This window comes from Amblyomma maculatum, chromosome 2, assembly GCF_055883805.1.
Source record: "Amblyomma maculatum isolate TAMU_Amacu chromosome 2, ASM5588380v1, whole genome shotgun sequence".
In the NCBI taxonomy this organism is placed as follows: domain Eukaryota; kingdom Metazoa; phylum Arthropoda; class Arachnida; order Ixodida; family Ixodidae; genus Amblyomma; species Amblyomma maculatum.
Window position 1 is genome coordinate 66,488,304 of NC_139345.1, and position 21,062 is coordinate 66,509,365.

Here is a 21,062-nt window from a genome sequence, read left to right on the forward strand (position 1 = left end):
ACTGATTATATGCTCATTAAAAGTTTTCTCTCTCTCTCTCTCTCCATAGTTTCCACATGCCTAGGGAAAATATAAATCGGCAGTTTTTCTTTTGCCTCTGTCCTATTGTATGCAGTGAGTCTGACCCTTTGAATCCTAACTGTATGTCCCTTTGCACCCACTGTATGCAATATATCTCACCCATTGGCTCCAAATGAAAAAAAAGGGCTCAAACACAACCGGAATTACTAGTTGGTTCCAATTGGAAATTTCCAATTGGTTCCAATTAGATTTAGAATTAGCTCGTGTCGGCTATGCTTGACGACAAGAACGCGACCTTTTAAAGCCTCAGTCTGCCACAATGCAGTCGGCTAACCGCGTTCTCGCAGTCTACAGCGTTTGCTTTGAAACCGGCATATGGTAACGGCGCCGGAAAGAGGCTTGAAAAAAAAAAAAAAAGTTTGAAATCAAAAGCAAGTGGGGCCAGCATCACGGCTGAAGAAGTAGGCTATAGGACTGCACTAAAGGTTTCAGAAAACGCGGAGAAATTTTCTAATTTCGCTAATAATTTTACAAGCTTTATTATATTCGGATTGCGCCCCGCCGGGTGGTGCAGTGGTTACGGCGCTCGACTACTGTGCCCAAGGACGCAGGATCGAGTCCCGGTCTCGGCGGCCGCGTTTCGATGGAGGCGAAAAGCAAGGTGCCTGTGTGCTGTGCGATGTCAGTGCGCGTTAAAGAACCCCAGGTGGTCGAAATTTCCGGAGTCCTCCACTACGGCGTCTCACATAGCCTGAGTCGCTTTGGTACGTTAAACCCCACAAAACCAAACCAAACTATATTCGGATTGCAATTACGTAAACTTGGTTAATACCATCTTTCTTGTATTCGGTATTTCAGTGATGTACCGATGTATCACGATACAGAATCATGTATCTGTATCGAAAATAGATTTCGGCTCTGTACCATGTATCAATATGAAATACAATTTTTCAGGGTATGGAGTATCTGTATCGAAAATAAATTTCTGGAGTATATTGCCCAGCCATGTGCAGTGTGACCCGATTATAACTGTCGTGTGTGTCGTATAAATGGTTGTTTTATGTAGTTTATGATAAGGTGTGAAGTCGCAACTTGCTTATGACAGTGTTAATTGCATGGAGGACCGTGGCAGAGACCTTTGTTGTGCACTGGACATAGATGAGCTGGTGACGGTGTTGGTTAAAGTGTGCGGAACATTTTTGTCATAGCTTCAGAATGTAGATTTGAGCTTGTCGTGTCAACAGTGTATATTTGTCAGCTGCAGTGCTTCACGATTTTTCTCTTCTTAAGAAAACGTATCTTATTAATTGTGTGCGTGTGTGTGGTTTCCTAACACCTGCAGCTCGCTTTGACATAATTCACTGCACAGAAACTGGTCATGAGAGAAGTAATCACCGGTTTTTTCATCTCATGAGTGCGCTTTTAGCAAAGAGATGAAAGAAGCAGCCATTAAGGCGCGTGCTTCTGAGGACATAATCATCACTGCCCCGTGTGTCCTGAACTCGGGGGGGAAATGGCAGCTAGCGACTGAGTCAAACATTACAGCACGTCATAACGCCCCTCCAGCCAGCTTCGGTGAGCTCATAGACGAGAGTCCCAAGTGGAGGGAAGTATGTCCAAGCCTCGCCAGGACGTGCGCCAGGCCCTTCCCGAGGAGCCGTACCAATATGCCAGCTCAGAAGGACCAGCTGCTTGTTACAACGTTGTGAGCGGCACGGCACGTCACCAGGCCTTGGAGCAACAAGGCGCTTTAGACGACGGCGCTAACGAGAACACCGAACAGTCTACTCCTTACGACGCCGGCTACAACGCGGGATACCTGGACGGCTACAAAGCTGCTTACCATCAAAACATCTCACAGTATTCCTGGTCGTATGCTGACTACTCGGCTGCCAGGGGCAAAAGCCAGTCAACTTCGACGATAAGAAGCACTAACTATGGCAGACGCATCGTTCTGTTTGTCCTCTGTTTCCTGATCGTGACATCTTTTCTTGTGGTCCTTGCCTACCAGCTGTTTTTGAATGGCGAAAGCAAGGAAGCCAGCTCCCACGCCGGAGGTGACGGACCTTTCCCGCCTCTGGTTATCCCGAAGAAAATGCGTGCAGATGACTTATCCACGCCTGGATGTCAAGATCCAGCTGGCTGTTCTAATACACAGCCTTACGAATCGTGGGGACCGGAAGAACGGTTTATGATGCGGGCACCGATGAACATTAAGTCGGCCTCAAAGCGCAGCAGTAGCCACGGAGGCGTAAGTCTAAATATGGCCTCTAGTAGTGTCCCAAACGTGAGAAACTCAGTGCGCAAGGCGTACAAGAGGAAGCCAACCAGTACAACGCTCGAGTCTGCGAACACTACACAGAGAGAGAAAGAAACGTTTATTTAGCCAGATAGTTATATAGGGCCGAGTTACATTGCCCTACTAGATGACCAGCACTACAGAAACAATATTGGACCGAGATCCCCTCTCAACGACGAGTAATAGTTCCGTGGAAGCAGTGAATGGGGATTGGTGACTTCTTGAGAAAAATTCTTGCATGCCTATACGATGCGACGTGTTCATTGTTTTTGTTTTGTTTGTTTGTTTGTTTTTTCAGGCCTGCGTTGCTTGCATGCAGAAGGCATTTCAATGTTTTTAGCGTATTCGGTGTCCATGTAGTCCGCTTTCTCTGTTCACGAATACAAGAGGGCAAGCTCTCGCTGCGTGACTTATAAGCGCTTGCGATTACTGTTGAAATGCTTAAATACGCAGCTGCTTTTCCAAGCTGAGCAGAATACATTGCCAAAATCTATCCTAATATTTTGAAATTGTTATATTATGGGTAATAGCATTATAGCTACTAACAAATCAGCTATCCTGCGCCCGGTCCTGTGCCTACTGAGCGCAATTCTGAATCGTTTTACTCATGAATCTCGGTAGATTTTCTCTCTTGTGGTCTTCGATACAGGATCGTCAAGCCCATTTTGGTGTATAAATAGACGGTAAATCGCTTACCTTTCTCATTCCAAGCCTGTTGCGGTTGCTTGATACGTGCAATGCACTCGTGTAAGACATCGCCGGTATAAGTATAGAGCTGCCATATCTATTAGATCTGCGTTATTGCGTCTGATAGCAGAATACCTCACGTCTAAATGAATTCTTCATAGTCAGGTCACAATTAAAAGGATTAGGATGAGATGACCTCTGCGGCCTTATAAGTAGTTTATTGTGAGAATACGTAGCTTATTGTGTTCAGAGAAGGACTCTATAATCTGCACCTGAAGCAGCCGTTCAAAGTACAATGGTTAGCGGCTAGAAGGAATGCCACTGATTTGTCAACAAAGATTTAGCGACACTAAGTCTGGTCCATGCGCTTGTTTTTACCTGCCCTTAAGCACGCACAAAAAACCACCAAAGTGTCTCAATAGGCTCATTTCGCGAGGTCATAGAAACAATGATATGGGATGTTCAAAAATATTTTATGCATATTTAAGGGACAGTGACGACACCTCTAACTCATTTTTAGACGATAGCTTAATTATACAGCTCGTTCGGCCGAAAAACCGTCGGCGTCGTAGTAGTACCAGTTTTAATAGTTGTAGCCGGCACCGCGTGCCGGAAATAAACGGGGACTGCGTAAGAAATCTTACCACGGTAATTTGTGGTTCTAGTGATTGATTATTGATTGGTGTGGGATAGGCGATAGCGAGTTTGAGAAATCATTGTGATTAATTGATGAATTAAAGAAATCAAATATATGAAATTATGAAAGTGGGGTTAAAAGGTGTCAAAATGCTGAGAATAAAAAGCTTATTGTACTGTGATAGTCATCGCCATCGACATGCACCTGTGCGTTGTGCGACGAAGACGAAGTACGCTGGGCTCGCCGTTGCAAGGTCCTGTCCTCACAGCTCTCCATCTGAGCTTCAATAAACGCCCTATTACAATTGGCGGAGGTGCCGGAAACGATCCCACCCAAACTGGAACTGCGAAGCCGTACACTACCCTCTACGACCGCCATGCAAGACACTTCGACGCTGCCGGCCGTTCCACCCACGATCATGTGTGCTGGCGTCGTGCGCCAGCGTGACCCTTGCCTGTTCAGCGGCACGGCCGATCAAGATGTCGACGACTGGCTGTCATCCTATGAAAGAGTAAGCACCTACAACAAGTGGGATGACTCATACAAGCTCAGTAACGTCATATTCTATCTGACGGACGTGGCGAACCTCTGGTTTCGCAACCATGAGGCTGACCTGTCATCTTGGTCGACATTTAAAAAGAATTTCGCGGAAGTGTTCGGCCGCCCGGCAGTGCGTAAGCTTCGTGCCGAACAACGTTTACACGATCGTGTTCAGCGCGCTGATGAGACCTTTACCAGCTACATAGAAGACGTCGTTGATCTCTGCAAACGAGTCGACCCGGCCATGCCGGAAGCAAACAAAATCCGCTACATCCTCGAGGGCATTTCTGAGGACGCCTTCCAGATGCTGGTAGCGAAAGATCCCACCAGCGTTAGTGAACTCGTGAAGCTTTGCCAGAGCTACGACGAGCTCCGCAAGCGGCGCGCTTCTAGGCGCCGCTCCAGTGTGTGCGACGAAGGCGTATCCGCATTAGCCCTGGGTGGTTCGCCAATTTCTGAAGGGAGCCCGCTGAATCAAAAGATCAAAGATTTTATTCGTGAAGAGGTCGCACGTCAAATCTCACTCCTTCCCCATTTTCAAGACTCGGGCCGCCTCGTTCCTGAACTGGCTCCATCTTTGGCCCCTGCTATACGCCGTGTCGTGCAAGAACACGTCGCTGATGCCTTGCCGTCCAACCCCGTGGTGCCGCCTGTGACGGCACCTCTCACGTATGCCCAAGTAACGGCTAGGCCACCACCTTCGCCCACGTCTGGCTCCTATGTGCAGGTCCCTGCCTACCGTTCACCGCCGCATGCTGAGCCTTCGTTTCAAGCCCCACCCTCAAGATTCCGCCCACATCCTATGAAACCTTGGCGTACTACGGACAACCTTCCGATTTGCTATGCCTGCGGTCGGCCGGGCCATGTTGCGCGCCTTTGTCGCCAGCGCCTCCAACCTTCACAGCCTGACATTCGATTTTACCCGTACGATACCGACTCACGCTCGCAAATGATTCCGCCCGGTTCTCAATTTGTCCCACAAGATCGCCAAACCTATACCACTCGTCGATCACATTCTCCTCGGCGCCGATCGCTTTCTCCAATGCTGCGACGTTCTACCAGCACCGTTGAGGGAAACTAACAGTCGCAGTTCCGGGGGCAAGAACTGCGCTTGTTTCGAATTCCTCAAGTCCTCCATGCCGTCCCGCTAATGTTATCAAAGTTTCTGTAGAAGGCGCCACAGTTCTCGCTCTCGTCGATACCGGTGCAGCCGTCTCCGTCATCAGTGAAGCGCTCTGCCGTCGAATTCGCAAAGTGACCACTCCGATTTCCGACTTTTCGCTCCGCACCGCCTCATCACAGCACATTCACCCCTCCGCATCTTGCACAGCCCGTGTGCTCATTCAAGACGTCTTGTACCCCATCGAGTTTATTGTTCTGCCGAACTGCTCGCATGATATCATCCTCGGATACGATTTTCTATCGACTCATCAAGCCGTTATTGACTGTGCTCGTGCACAAATTGCCTTCGCCCCCCTCTGTGATGCCCCCTTTTGTGATACCCCTCCCCGCACTGCAAAACTTCTCGTCGCCCATGACACCGACATTCCTCCGTTCTCTGCTGCCCTCGTACCACTGTCTTGTGAGTGGGTAACTCCTTTGACTGCGATTTTTACACCTTCCGAAGCCACCTCCCGTCATCCCTGCCTCCTTTTTCCGTTCGCTGTTCTCGAAATTCAAGACGGCAAGAGTGCACTTTACGCCTCGAACCCATTTTCTTGCCCAGCAGTCCTGCTCCGTGGCGAATGCATTGGACGTCTTGAAGAGCTTGATCCCAGTCATATCACCACTCTTGCTGACTCAACCCCCTCCTTCGACGCTAGTCTGTGCTCTTGCGATGTTGCCACCGCTTCGACGCCCTCCGACGTTTTCCAACATGCTATTGATGCTGATCTTCCACTTGCGCAACGTGATCAACTTGTCGCCCTCTTGCAGAACTTCGCTTCTTCATTCGACTTTCCTCAAACTGACTTGGGCCGCACGTCTGTCGTAGAGCACACCATCGACACCGGTAAAACTGCACCTTTGCGCCAGCGCCCCTATCGCGTGTCGGCTTCGGAGCGCCAAGTAATTGCTGATCATGTGGACGACATGCTCCGTCGGGGTGTCATTCGGCCATCCCACAGTCCCTGGGCGTCTCCAGTTGTGTTGGTACCTAAGAAAGATGGCTCCTTCCGGTTTTGTGTCGACTACCGCCGGCTCAACAAGATCACGCGCAAGGACGTCTATCCTCTGCCACGCATCGATGACGCACTAGACTGCTTGCAGGGCGCCGAGTTTTTCTCCTCGTTGGATTTACGATCTGGCTACTGGCAGGTGCCAATGGCTGACGCTGACCGCTCTAAAACTGCCTTCATCACACCAGATGGATTATATGAATTCAACGTCATGCCCTTTGGGCTTTGCAACGCCCCGGCCACATTTGAACGCCTCATGGACACTGTGCTTCGTGGATTCAAGTGGCGAACCTGTCTTTGCTATCTCGATGATATCGTAGTCTTTTCTACCGATTTTCAATCCCACCTGCTCCGACTGAAGGACGTTCTCACTTGTCTCGCTACCGCCGGCCTCCAACTGAATCTGAAGAAGTGCCGCTTTGCTGCTCGCCGACTAACAATTCTAGGTCATGTCGTTTCTAAGGATGGCATTCTTCCCGATCCCAGCAAACTTCGTGCAGTTGCCGAATTCCCACGCCCAAAATCACTGAAGCAGCTACGAAGTTTCATTGGCCTATGCTCCTACTTTCGCCGCTTCATCTTAAATTTCGCCTCTATTATTGCTCCTCTCATCCAGCTTCTCTCCGGTAGCTCCGACCTCTCCGCATGGACACCTGCTTGTGATGACGCCTTCAACACTTTACGCCGTCTTTTGGTTTCGCCTCCCATCCTCCGCCACTTCGACCCGAATGCGCCAACTGAGATTCACACTGACGCTAGCGGTATTGGGATAGGCGCCGTTCTCACCCAACGCAAACCTGGTATCCGAGACTATGTGGTGGCGTACGCAAGCCGCACCTTGACCAAGGCAGAGTCCAATTATTCTGTTACGGAAAGAGAATGCTTGGCCATTATTTGGGCCATCGGCAAATTCCGTCCGTATGTCTATGGCCGACCATTTTATGTGGTCACTGATCATCACGCTCTGTGCTGGCTGGCGTCCCTCAAGGACCCGTCCGGCCGCCTTGCTCGCTGGGCTCTTCGCCTCCAAGAGTATGACATTCGTGTCATATATCGCTCAGGCCTCAAGCATACTGACGCGGACGCTCTTTCGCGCTCACCGCTGTCTCCCTCTTCGTTGCCTGATGAGATCTGCGCCTACGATTTGTCTTCGCTTGCCACTATTGACATGGCCACGGAACAGCGGCGCGACCCGTGGATATCTACACTTCTGGACTTTCTTTCAAGTCACTCTCCAGGTCGTCTGTCTCGGGCGCTTGCCCGCCAAGCTCACCATTTTTCAATTCGTGACGGGCTGCTCTATCGCCGCAATTATCTTCACGACGGAAGGAAGTGGCTTTTAGTCATCCCCCGTCATCTCCGCGCCGAAATTTGTGCTGCTTTCCATACTGATCCCCAGTGCGCCCACGGCGGAGTGTTGAAAACCTACACGCGCTTGCGTCTACGCTTCTTCTGGCGTGGAATGTACCGCTTTGTCCGCCATTTTGTCCGCTCCTGCCAGTCTTGCCAACGCCGAAAAACTCCTCTCAAGTCCTCTGCTTCGTTGCAGCCGTTGCCCTGTCCTGCCCGTCCGTTTGATCGTGTCGGCATAGATCTATACGGTCCCCTTCCTACAACTTCAGCTGGCAACCGCTGGATTATCGTGGCAGTGGATCATCTAACCCGCTACACTGAGACATCATCATTGCCCTCTGCTTCCGCACGCGACGTGGCTGCCTTTATTCTGAAAAACCTGGTTCTTCGCCATGGTGCCCCTCGCGAACTGCTCAGTGACCGCGGACGCGTTTTCTTATCAGACGCTCTTGAGGCTCTCCTGAAAGAATGCCGCATCATACACCGCACCGCTACCTCGTACCACCCTCAGACGAATGGACTGACAGAACGTTTTAACCGCACTCTCGGTGACATGCTGGCTATGTACGTGAACACCGACCATTCCAATTGGGACCAAGTTCTACCGTTTGTTACTTACGCATATAACACCGCGACACAGGCCACTACTGGATTCTCTCCATTCTTTCTCCTTTACGGGCGCGAGCCACCCTGTACTATGGACACACTTTTTCCCTACCGCCCTGACGTTTCCGAATCTTCCCCGCTATCCGATGCCGTCACGTACGCAGAAGAATGCCGTCAGCTCGCCCGCTCTCTCACAACAGAAAATCAGTGGCAACAAAAATACCTCCGTGATACCGGCGAATCTTCGCCATATCTCCCGGACACACTGGTGTGGCTCTGGGTGCCCTCCACAACCCCTGGCCTTTCAAAGAAGTTTCTTGCTCGCTACCACGGGCCATATAGGGTCCTCCAGCAAACATCTGCAGTCAACTACGTAGTTGAGCCCGTCACGCCCTCTGCGGACTTGCGTCGCCGTGGTCGTGAAACAGTTCACGTGAACCGATTGAAGCCATTCTATGACCCCGCTGTGCTTTCCGCGCCATAAGTCGCCAGGATGGCTCCTTTTTTTACCCGGGGGGAAAATGTACTGTGATAGTCATCGCCATCGACATGCACCTGTGCGTTGTGCGACGAAGACGAAGTACGCTGGGCTCGCCGTTGCAAGGTCCTGTCCTCACAGCTCTCCATCTGAGCTTCAATAAACGCTCTACACTACACTTATTACACTTATGAATAATTATGCTAATTAGAAAAATGTAGAATGTGTAATTGATCAATTAATCAATTTAAATAAATGAAAAATTGGAAAACGGGTTCAAAGGTGTCGAAATGCTCATAATAAGAAGCAAGGGCTTAATGATGTCAAGAAAATGTAAAGCGTTAATTAATTATTTGCAATAATTGGAAAAAGCTTTTAAAAAATCGGAAAAGAGGGGGTTCGAAGATTTCAAATGCTCAGAATGAAAAATCAGTGTTCGATGTTGTGAATTAAACAATATTAAAGTGTATATTTTAATTAATTAATTCAATTAATTCGTTGAAATAAATATTTAGAACGTGAAAACGGGGAATTAAAGTTGTCAAAATGCCGAAAATGTGAAACCAATGCTTGATGATGCTAATTAGAAAATCTAGAGTGTAACTGATCATTTCATTTGATCAGTTGAAAACATGAAAGATTCCAAAAAGAGTAAAAGGGTGTCAAAATGCTTATAATGGAAAGCAGGGTTTCAACGAAGGTTAAACCTTAAACAGTTTTAATTCGGTTTAGCTGTTGGTTTCGATTTAGTCTAAGTTTCGATTTGGCTACGCTACGCACACACACATAGGTTCATGTTTACGGCGTCTCCCGTTTAAACTTAGCCGGCCGGACACCGCGCGCTTCTTCAGCTGAGACAGTAGAGGACCTGGCTCACTCGCCATCCTGGCGTAGTCTGATCGACGTGCCGTAGCAATTGCGCGGTGCTATGCAGACTACATGGCGCGCAGAAAGATGTTACTTTATTTTTTATCTTTAGTTTTTATTTTAATCTTTTAACCCACTAGTTATCATGGCTTATTATTTTATCAGTATTTGATACTAATTACTATCATTACAATTTATTATTCTACATAGCCTGCTAATGCTTTCATTGGTACTGGTTTACAGGAAAGGGAAAGCGTAGTATCTGTCACTCTTTTTGTGGACACCTGAACAATATAAAAAAATTGGCTGTGGTTTAGCTCTGGTTAAACCTGGAGGATTGTGAAAACAACGTCTGCATACGCTTGCTGTTTTGCAATGGCTAGACCTAACTGTTTCGATATTGTTGAAGATTTTGGTTAATTGAATAGGCTAGACATGGTGATTATAGAACTGCTTTATTCACATTTCATCTTGGTCCACCGGGAATCGAACCTCCATTCATTGTATCCCCAGCCCAGCACTTTACCACCTGCACCACGCCTCGGATTGTGAAACGCTCTTCATAATTGCCCTTGTCTACCGTGAGGATGATAACAGGATTCCGCGATTGACAGATACCGCGCCTTTCCTTTCTTGTAAACGAATTATGTAACGCCGGTGAACTTATGATGCCTTGTTGTTGTTGTTGCGACTGTAGGAAGAAGGAAAAGAAAATCCGCGGGCCTGCTACTGGCTCTGTAGTTGGCCACCTCCTCTGCCTCGTGCGGATAGAAAATAGAGAAGAAAAAAAAAAGAAAAGGGAGAGAAATACGAGCGCCGCAACAGCCGTCATCCACCACCTAAGCGATGGCGGGTGCAATGACGGCCTACAACAGAAAATAACTCGGTGGCAGGCTAGCCAACGCGGCAAGCGGCGTTGACCTACTAGTCCCAGCCCCGTAGGGCCAGGTACAGCCACCCTTCCCCACCTCCCCTGTCCTGCAGATGGGGTTGGGACAGGTAGGTCACCGCCGCTTGCGGCGGGGGCTAGCCTGCCACCGAATTTTATCTGTTGTAAGCCGTCATTGCACCCGCCACCGCTTAAATGGTGGACGACGGCTGTTGTTGCGGCGCGCGTCTTTCTCTCCCTCTTCCTTTTCTTTCTTCTCTCTTTTCTCTTCTGTCTGCCCGAGGCAGCGGGTCTTCTGTCTGCACGAGGCAGCGTAGGTGCTACAGAGCCGCCCCGCCTGGGTGGTGCAGTGGTAAGACGCCCGACTACTGTGCCGGAGTACCCGGGCTCGAACCCGACCTCGGCGGCTGCGTTTCGATGGAGGCGAAACGAAGAGGCGTCCGTGTGCTGTGCGATGTCAGCGCACGTTAAAGATCCCTGGGTGGTCGAAATTACTCCGTAGCCCTCCACTACGGCTCCTCTTTCTCTCTTTCCACTTTAACCCCCCCCTTCCGCCCTTCCCTTACGGCGCGGTTGAGGTGTCCATAATAATAATAATAAATTGGTTCACAGGAAGGGAAAGGCGCAGTAACTGTCACACTTGCTCTGTGGACACCCGAACCGCGCCGTAGGGGAAGGGAGGAGGGTGGGAATGAAAGTGTAAAGAGAGAAAGAGGAGCCGTAGTGGAGGGCTACGGAGTAATTTCGACCACCTGGGGATCTTTAACGTGCGCTGACATCGCACAGCACACGACGCCTCTTCGTTTCGCCTCCATCGAAACGCAGCCGCCGCGGTCGGGTTCGAACCCGGGAACTCCGGCACAGTAGTCGGGCGTCTTACCACTGCACCACCCCGGCGGGGCAGGTTGAGGTGTCCACAGAAAGCAAGTGAGACAGTTACCGCGCCTTTGCCTTCCTATAAATCAATCAATCAATGAGGTGGTGCTACAGAGCCAGTAGCAGGCCCGTGCATTTTCTTTTCCTTCCTACAGCTACAACAACAACCCTGCCCTGAAGCGGGGGCTAGCCTGCCACTGTTGTAGGAAGTCACTGCACCCGCTACCGTTTCGGTGGTGGACGACGGCTGTTGTGACGCGCGTCTTTCTCCTCCTTTTCTTTTTCTTTCATCTCTATTTTCTTTTCTGTCCGCACGAGATGCCTTACAGAGCCAGTAGCAGGCCCGTGTATTTTCTTTTCCTTCTTCCTTCAGCCGAAACAATTGCATGCCTACTGATATCGGCTGTGATCGCATTTTAATCATTTGTTTGCGTGAAATCCTTATCTATATTCTTCGTATTGCTGTCCTATACTGACCGCTGAAGCCGCCACTTTGGCTCCGTGGTTACGGTGCTCCGCGCTCGACCTGTTGATCCAAAGGTCGAGAGCTCTAATCTAGGCCACGGTGACCACATATCGGTGGCCACCGCCTCGAGGTTCGTGCGCCTCAAGAAGTCGAATTATCCTGGAGCCCGCCACTATGACGTACTACATCCGAATGTTAAACCCATGCCAGAACTCGCCGCACATGTACACGTATACGTAGATAAATCCAATGAAGTGGATGAGGGCAAGGGTAAGGATGAAGAAGACAGAGAAAAGCCTCCACTGTCTTGAGGTTGGCTGCGATACACTTTTTTATTTTTTATACATTTTAACCCTTTTGTTATTTCTATTCATATCGCCTCAAAATTTCCAAATTATTTTCGCAATACTTATTCTAGATTAATAAGATATCTATCATACAGTCTAAATCGACATCATGAATTGTATTCTGACACTACAATGAACTCTAGCCAATCCCCGGCTGTAGGTATGTGTCATATGCACCGAAGGAGAAGAAGAAGAGGCAGAAGAAGAGCTTAGCCACCGAGGTATAACCACCGCTACAGAAACCCAGGTAAGCTCACATATCTCAGAAGCGATTGCGCGCTTCTATCATCATTCGGTTTCTTTCCTTTCTGGACCTGATGTGTTACTGAGCAGACATATGATGGGATCTTGCCTCGCGTGCAGCTGCAATGACGACATCGCAGCACAGGCCCCACCTACGAAACGCCGATGAAAAGTACAAGAACGCCAGAGGGCAGCTCGCTTGCGGAGTGAGTGGGCGACGTGACAGTCTTGATTCTGCTTCGTGTATTCGCTTCACAGTACTTACTCCGGACCACTGTAGCACGAACCATCTTATGCGAGAAACTGTTTAACGTATCTGCATGGGGAAAGTAGGCGAGCTCCTACACATCTCGAATTCTTGTAGAAAATGGCTGTGGTGTAGCTTAGGTTGAACCTATTGTGAAGCGATAGCTGAAGCATATATACATGGGGACGCAGGAGGGGCGGTGGCGGCCATCTGTGCTGCTCGTCGCTTACGCCTTACAGCGTCATCTCGGCGGATTTTCGCAAAACGCTCCCCACGTTGTTCCGGCGTTTCCGCCGTTATTTCGGCTTTATGTCATTCTCCTCTTCCGCAAACTTTAGCTCGCAACGCAATGTCCTTCGTATCGTCAGATGCAGCCAACCTACGATCGTAACGAGCAGGGCTGCTCAGTTGCTCTTCCTCCGAGTCCATATATATATATATATATATATATATATATATATATATATATATATATATATATGTGTGTGTGTGTGTGTGTGTGTGTGTGTGTGTGTGTGTGTGTGTGTGTGTGTGTGTGTGTGTGTGTGTGTGTGTGTGTGTGTGTGTGTGTGTGTGTGTGTGTGTGTGTGTGTGTGTGTGTGTGTGTGTGTTTTTATATACTTTTACTTCGATAATCACATAAATTAGTAATGTAGTCTGTTTAGGTGAAATATATTTAAATACAAAGTAGAAGGAAAAACAACGTGTCAATGGTGGGAACCGAACCCACGACCTCCGAATATCGCGTCCGGTGCTTTTCCAACTGAGCTACATCGGCCGCTGTCCCACCTGCTACTTTCTTAGGTATTAATGTTGTCTGTATACGAACCTTGAGATTGTTCACCAGCGCCACCCTCAACCACAGCGGTGGACGAGGAACGTCCTGTGTTACCGCCAGCGTCACGTAGAACGTGATCAAGAGGGAGGGCGAAAACTAGAACCCTCTTACGCTACCTATGGCTTCAAGACTGCCAGAACCGAGACCCCCGTAAGCTACAAGCAGATAAATGTAGGGGAAATGAGGGTGCTCTTATAATACATGAAGGAAAGAAGCCAACAGTCGGCGAGGCCAAGGAAAGCATTGGGGATTGTACTTTGTCTTTTTTTTTTTAATTTATACTTCGATAATCACTTAAATTAGTAATGTAGTCCGTTTAGGTGAAAGATAATTAAACTCAAAGTAGAAGGAAAAACAACATGCCGATGGTGGGAACCGAACCCACGACCTCTGAATATCGCGTTTAAGTGCTCTTCGTAATTTTTTCTACTTCTCCTGGTCCCGTACTTAGTGATCTTGGTGCGCCTCAGGGTTGGAACTGGCGATTCGCTACGCTTTTTGTTAGCAAGTTGCATGGTTGATTGCCTTTCGTTATGGTATCGAAACGCTACACGTGATTTTCACCTTATCAAACGCAGTAAACGTTTAATATCGTGAACTGTCACCAGGCAAAAACGAGAAACGAAACAAGCTTGACTAGTAATACTTTTCCGGCTTTCATTTGTTGAAGACGCGGGCGCAGGGAAAACAATGTAGTCCAGAGTGAACTGCCTGGGCGATTTTCAAAATTGCCCTGCTCAGTTTCCTGCTATTTGATTTCCCCTACGTTTAGAGCAGGATGTCTGCAAGCACGGACACAGTGATGATTTGCGCAGTGTGTCAAGTCGAGCATTTTATTCACCTTATTTTCCATTCTTCGAGCTACTGGTTCCTGACCACCTACGTCTTGTAACCGCGCTGATGTTCGTAACACGCTAGGTTAACAACACGTGACTTCAGTTGCTTCCTATAAAAAATAAAATAAAATCACCTTATTTCTATTTTTCCAGCTGCTGGTCCCTGACCAGCTAGGTGTTGTAACTGCGCTGGGATTCCTTACACGCGAAGTCAAAAATACATCGCCTTGGTTGCTTCATGAAAAAGATGAAAACTGATAGGTTTCATCATCAGGGTTAAAATGGCTCTATATAGCGGGCTTTGCGGGGCTCGGGGACGTTTCGAAAGGTGCTAACGGATGCTTTGTTCAAAACACTGAAGGTACCCTCTGGTTCTTTTTGTTCACGTATACCACCAATGGTCTCTCCTTTTGCAGCCAGGGGTCGTACCAGTCAAGTTCGGCTCGATGTACGTCACAGTGCCGACTGTCAAGGTAAGCGCATAGTGTCGCCATTGATTATAGTCTATGCCTGTCTTCGGACTTAGTCTTCATAAAAAGGATTCGACTTCGAGTCTGCGACGGTAGCTCAGTGGGCATGGTATTCTTTTAAGCACGAGGTTTGAGGTTTGAATCCCAGCCGCGGCGACCAATTGATACGTCTCTTTGCAAGACGTCATGGGTGCCCGTTCAGGCATTTGAGCCGGCCGAAATGTTCTCTCCCTCCTTACACCCCTTGCATCGGCCCTGGTACAACTATATGCTGAGTCTTATTTTTCAACGTACCTCTCCCATTCTATTTATCCGCACAGTGCCTAGCATTCGCATCTAATATAGATTATTTGTTTTGCGTAATAATTTTAGGCATGGCGATGAATCCTGTTAAAATGCATGCGTCAGCATATTTATGAAATTTGTTACATAATCATAAATGTTTAAAGTTTGCGGACGAATGCTTCGGCAGACTTCGCCCTTGACCAAAGTATCACAAAGCTAAACAACAGCTTACAATCAGTACTTACCCCACTGTTCTAACCTTTGTTATGGGAAAGATATAAGACATCGTGACGCGCGTTGCAGGCAGGAGACTGCAAAGACGCTAGATGTAGATGTTGAATATATAGAATTAGGTCATCCCCAGCCACCGCTATGCATAACAGAAGGGATCAACTTAAGAATCGTAAGATTGGTTGAAGATCTATCATATAACCATCGCGCGAGTCCTCTCGTTTTGTGATATTTTGTTCATCTTGTGAAATTCCTGTATTTTCCAGGACGCAACCTATCCTCTCATTACATACTGAAAGTAAATAACGTGTTTTGTTCTTAGATTAGAGAACAGGCCTGCCATCACGCCCCTCTTTTTCCTTGCTTTATTTCCAGTAGGACAAATGGCTTTCCTTTATTGCTATATGAGCAAGTAAATGCATAAAATTCAGTCGATGCAATCGTGTCGCATTGTATGAGCCTATGAAAGACGATAAGGCGGTGACAGACCATGTCCGTATTTCCGTGCGAAAGCTTATTTCTGCAGCTATATGAGCTTATTTCTCGGACTTCACTGCTTGCTTCTTAGCAGAGGGAAGATTTTCGACCCCCAACGTCCTCCCCAACCACCCGAATCACCCGACCAATGTCAGGGTTGTTAACTTCCTATCCTATAACGTCATGGCCCCCTTCGTCTTTTCTCTATATGGTTCAGGTGATGTTCGTGTTTACCAAAGAGGACGCGCAATACGAGGCGCTCAGGTTGGCGGCCGAGAAGATGCATTACGAGTACAGCCTCAGCTCGACCGCCGAGGAAGCTGTCGAGAACTACTTCAATGTGCGCCCGCACCTGGTCTTCATCGATGCCCGCACAAAGGGTACCATTGACCCGACCGCCGTGTGCAGGTGCCCCCATCTCTTGCCGCCTACGACTCTGTTGTGCATAAAAAATGGTGTAATACGCGGCACACCGGTTTAACGATGAATTTTGGCACGGAGTACTAAGAAGTATTTGTATAATCTATTTACGATTAAAGTACCGGCTTCTATGACGGGGCGCTACTGCTGTTATTAAAAAACCTAGTTAAAAAGGAGAGGGCAGGACGTAAGCAAATGCATGTGGAAAACCACTTTTTTTTTTCTTGTACTTTCTTTAAGAGATGTCATCTACATCTGCTCAGAAGTGAAGACGCCAAAGACGTCAACATGACCTACATATAATCATCCTTGCGAAATGGTTGTTGGTTCGAATGCAGACGCCTCGACTACTGTACTTTATTTATTTTCTCTGTTTGACAGTTGCACATTTAGGTGCATTAAATTTTGCCATTTTTTGTTCAGTACCTTCAGCGAGAGTCGCAGGTTATAAATCCCTTCCTGAACGATATAACGCCTCCAAGTCGCGCAACTTAAACCACGTGAGCATTTTCACGCTATTGACCAGAAGTCAAATAATGTCTGCTGATGCCGAAGTTGACAATGATGACTGGGGTGGCAACGGAGAGGTCGTGTAACAAGAGCATTTCCTGGACTACTGCGTAACGTTTGGTGCACCATTGGGACATTGGTTTTCATAGCGCAATGACGTCGATCACTTTCTAAGATTTGGTAAGCAATGCCCTATGGCAGAGCGTCCCTCTCTCCCTTGCACCGACAGTTTGAGTACGACGCTTTCTTCAGCTGTTCCATTTTAACTGGCAATCAAGAAGACTGCACACGATAATCGCGCTGGTGACGAGCAAACGCAAGCGAGATAACAGTCTACATGAAAATATATTATTCGTTTTGCATGTCTCTGTGTCTCCCTCCAACAGGACCCTGCGAGGAAACAGGGGCAGCCAGTTCTCCTGCATCGTTGCAGTCGTTAAGAGAGGGTAAGTTCACTGACGTACTCACACTTCGCGTCTGTACGGTTTACCGGAAACTTTTAGAGGTAACAGTTTAAACCGGGAAAATGGATTACCGTGTCAACACGAAACATTTATTCGGTTCTAGTTGTTGGAGGATGTAGGATAATATGGTTTTGCCAGAAAATAAATGTTCCAAGAGGCGTGAGGGGGATGGGGGAGGTGGCCTTCTTAAAAATGCTTTCTTTGAAGTCGTTCGCTTCAAACTAAGGACCGGTACGCCTATATTCGTAAGCCACCACTGAGTTGGTCCTATTCAGAAGAAGTAAAATTTTGGGAGCCCGGTAGGCCGTTTCTGATGTTGCCAATCTAAATTTGGAAGCCACGTGCCCCTGAGTTGGCTATAGTAAAATTAGGTTGGACGACGGCAATTTTTGTCACATTCGCTCAAGGAGAAATTTTGAATGTCCAAGGTCCAAATTACCCTCAGCTGAACGTCCGGTTTGTGCGTTTTTGCACTGGAAAAGCATTTTCAGTCCGAAAATGCAAAACCATAACGCGGGCGTAATTATGCACAGTGGCGGTATGCCTGCTAAAAACCAACGCACTGGAGGCTGCGAGTCACAAGAATAGCAATTAAAAATAAAAAGTTTGCAAACGTTTCACTTCCATCTGGCGACCTGAGCGCGCAATTGCTGTACACAATGCAAACATTTTGTACACACTTTTTGAGCAGGCTTTCGCAGAATCTTCAAGTGTCCAAGCCCGACGAAATGCTTCATGCATCGCTTATTCTCGGAGCAGTAACAGTACATTTCGTGGGCAACAAAGGGCGATTTAGTTCATTGCAAGGCCTATACTTGATAGTAATTGTTTTTGTCGTCCTCTATGTTTCAGATTGGCGGATAAAGAGGGAGCAGCCATCGTCCCGCTCCTCAAATACGGTTTCAACAGGGTAATTATTACCGCCGAGAGAATTATTTCTAGGCTTATTTTTCAAGGATTAATGCTTACCTTTCGTGCATGACGGCTCCACAGCAAGAGCAGTATGCGGGAAGGGGGACAAAACAGGTGTCTACCGCGCGCATATAGTGGTCTCCAGACTTTTCGGCCTGCCATACTTGATAAAAATCTCGATACCTACCTTAAAATGCATCAAAATTTCGTAAAGAGAAAGCTGAACAAAACCTGGGGGATGAGATCCACTGATGAACACTCGGGTTGCGCATGAGTCCATGCACGCTCACGACTGAGTTCAACGACAGATACGATAGTATAACCATGTAAAGCTGCGGAGAGAAGCTTTCGGAGTGAGGGTTCACGAGAAGTATATCTGTGCAGTGAGGCAAGCCATATCTGAGAAAAGCCTGGTAAAGCATGAGGGACATGAATATTCCTTCCGCTGAATGAATACGATACTGTTGGGTTGCGAGGTATATATATATATATATATATATATATATATATATATATATATATATATATATATATATATATATATATATATATATATATATATATATATATATATATATATATATATTGGCAATGAGTGCGCGTACTACGCTTTTAGTGCTCGTGCCGTGCAAGGCGTCTATAACGATTTAGGCGCAATTCGTCTTGCGGCGACCTGGTGTCCCAGATAAATTTAATCAAGCTTTCCAAAAATATGCGGAGTGTTCCAGCTATAGTGAAACGCACAGAGAACCGGTTATCTTGAGTAACTAACAGAGAAAGTGCGTCATTTATAGTCACCGAATCATCTCTAACAGCGCGCGCAAATGCAGTTAAAGGACGGCTCTGGTTTCGCTCAGTGTAGCTAGCAGTCAAACCATTGGTCATTTGAAGCGCGCGAAGCGCCAGACTTTATCCTTTATACTCCGACTCCGCTAGCTCCCATACAAAAATTTCCTATGGTCAGCTATAGAAAATCCTCTGTATGGTCGGCTATAGAAATTTGGCCCAAATATCTATTGCCGCTTCTATGGCTGTCTTTAGGTTTTTCTATAGTCTGTTCTATAGAAGCCTTTAACCTATTCTATAGACTTATGGCTCCCTATGTACTGCAGTCTTAAGCATTTTCTATGGTCGCATACAAACGTTTATGGCCAGCTATAGAAAATCCTGTGTATCGTCGGCTATAGATATTTGGCCCAAAAGTGCTATAAAAAGCTATTTGGCCCAAAAAGTGCTCCCACCAGTTATACCAAGATTGTGACGTAATCCATTTGTCGTACAGCGTTGTAGTTGACGACATACGGTTTCTCGTTGCATGCAGCACACAACTCTTAATCAAGCTAGAGTACAAGTCGCGCGAGTGATTCGAACCGACGATATATGTACTTTCATATAAGGCTGTACGCCTACTGGTCTATAGCTTTTGGTATATACAATATTCTATTGCCAGCTAAAACAGGGTATATGACTTGCAATCTGTAGCTTTAGAAGCATTGACATTTCTATAGACTGCTAAAGATAACTGTATGACTACTAGTCTATAGCTTCGAGAGCATGCACTTTTTTATAGCCAGTTAAAGGAGCTTATATGACTTGCAGTCTGTAGCTTTAGAGGCATTGACATTTCTATAGACAGCTAAAGATAACTGTATGACTACTAGTCTATAGCTTCTGGAGCATACACTTTTCTATAGCCAGCTAAAGCAGCTTATATGGCTATCAGTCTGTAGCTTTAGAGCCATTTAAATTTCTATATACTAAAGATAACTAGTATATAGCTTTAGGAGCATACACTGTTCCATAGCCAGCTAAGCAGCTTATATGGCTTGTAGTCTGTAGCTTTAGAGACATTCACATTTCTATAGACTGCTAAAGGTAACTGTATCATTAGTAGTCTATAGCTTCAGGAACATACACTTTTCTATAACCAGCTAAAGCAGCTTATATGAATTGTTGTCTGTAGCTTTAGAGGCATTCAAATTTCTATAGACATCTAAAGATATCAGTTTTAATAATATTCTATAGCTTCAGGAGCATAAACTTTTCTATAGCTTGCTAAAACTGATTCTATGGCTTGCAGTCTGTAGCTTTAGAGGAGTTCAAATTTCTATAGACAACTAAAGATAACTGAATGACTAATAATCTATAGCTCCAGGAGCATAAACTTTTCTATAGCTTGCTAAAACTGATTCTATGGCTTGCAGTCTGTAGCTTTAGAGCCATTCAAATTTCTATAGACAGCTAAAGATAACTCTATGACTAAAAGTCTATAGCTTCATGGACATATGGTTTTGTATAGTTAGCTAAAGAGATTTTGTATGGTCCAGACGCTATAGACAAAGTGGTATAGAATTTTCTATAGCTGCCTATAAATATTTCAATCACACTTTATAGCCGACTATAAAGGTCCATAGATAGACATAGCTGACCATACACTTTTCCATTGAAGTACATAGACCATTTTTGTATGGGCCCTACTTTTCCCAGAAACAAGGGACCCGCGGACGACGCTTGAAGGGAGGGAAAATTACTTCTAGGCTCAGGCAACTTTGGGGTTAACTTTATCTCTAGTAACGGGATCTAGTATGCGGTATGTCTTTGGTTTTCCGAGGTATTAATTGACTATGAAGACTATTTACCAAACTTCTTGTTTACTGGCTTAAGAAACAGAGTCATCTCAAAATCTGCAGACAATCTAGTAAACCTCCTTGCATCAAGCTACCATTTACGCAGGTTTATTTGCTTGGCTGCAAAGAACAATGTCACGTGATTAGCTGCTCACTCATCTCTCGCCCAGTGCATACAAAAAGCTCCATCGAGGCGAGGGCACCAGAGAAAAAGTAGCAGTGGTTAAACGCGGTTAAAACACGTTTAACAAGCGATAGC

The 21,062-nt window shown here is 46.8% G+C and overlaps 1 protein-coding gene across 1 annotated transcript in view; it reads left to right on the plus strand.

Annotated features, from left to right (window-relative positions):
* The first annotated feature begins 1,633 nt into the window (after positions 1-1,633).
* LOC146198865 (high affinity cAMP-specific and IBMX-insensitive 3',5'-cyclic phosphodiesterase 8A-like) overlaps positions 1,634-21,062 on the plus strand; it is a 40,960-nt gene continuing 21,531 nt past the window's right edge. The window contains exons 1-6 of the mRNA XM_084591996.1: positions 1,634-2,078; positions 12,607-12,692; positions 14,824-14,880; positions 16,088-16,278; positions 17,187-17,246; positions 18,117-18,174. Coding sequence (XP_084448122.1) covers positions 1,634-2,078; positions 12,607-12,692; positions 14,824-14,880; positions 16,088-16,278; positions 17,187-17,246; positions 18,117-18,174 — 897 coding nt within the window. The remainder of the gene's footprint in view (positions 2,079-12,606; positions 12,693-14,823; positions 14,881-16,087; positions 16,279-17,186; positions 17,247-18,116; positions 18,175-21,062) is intronic.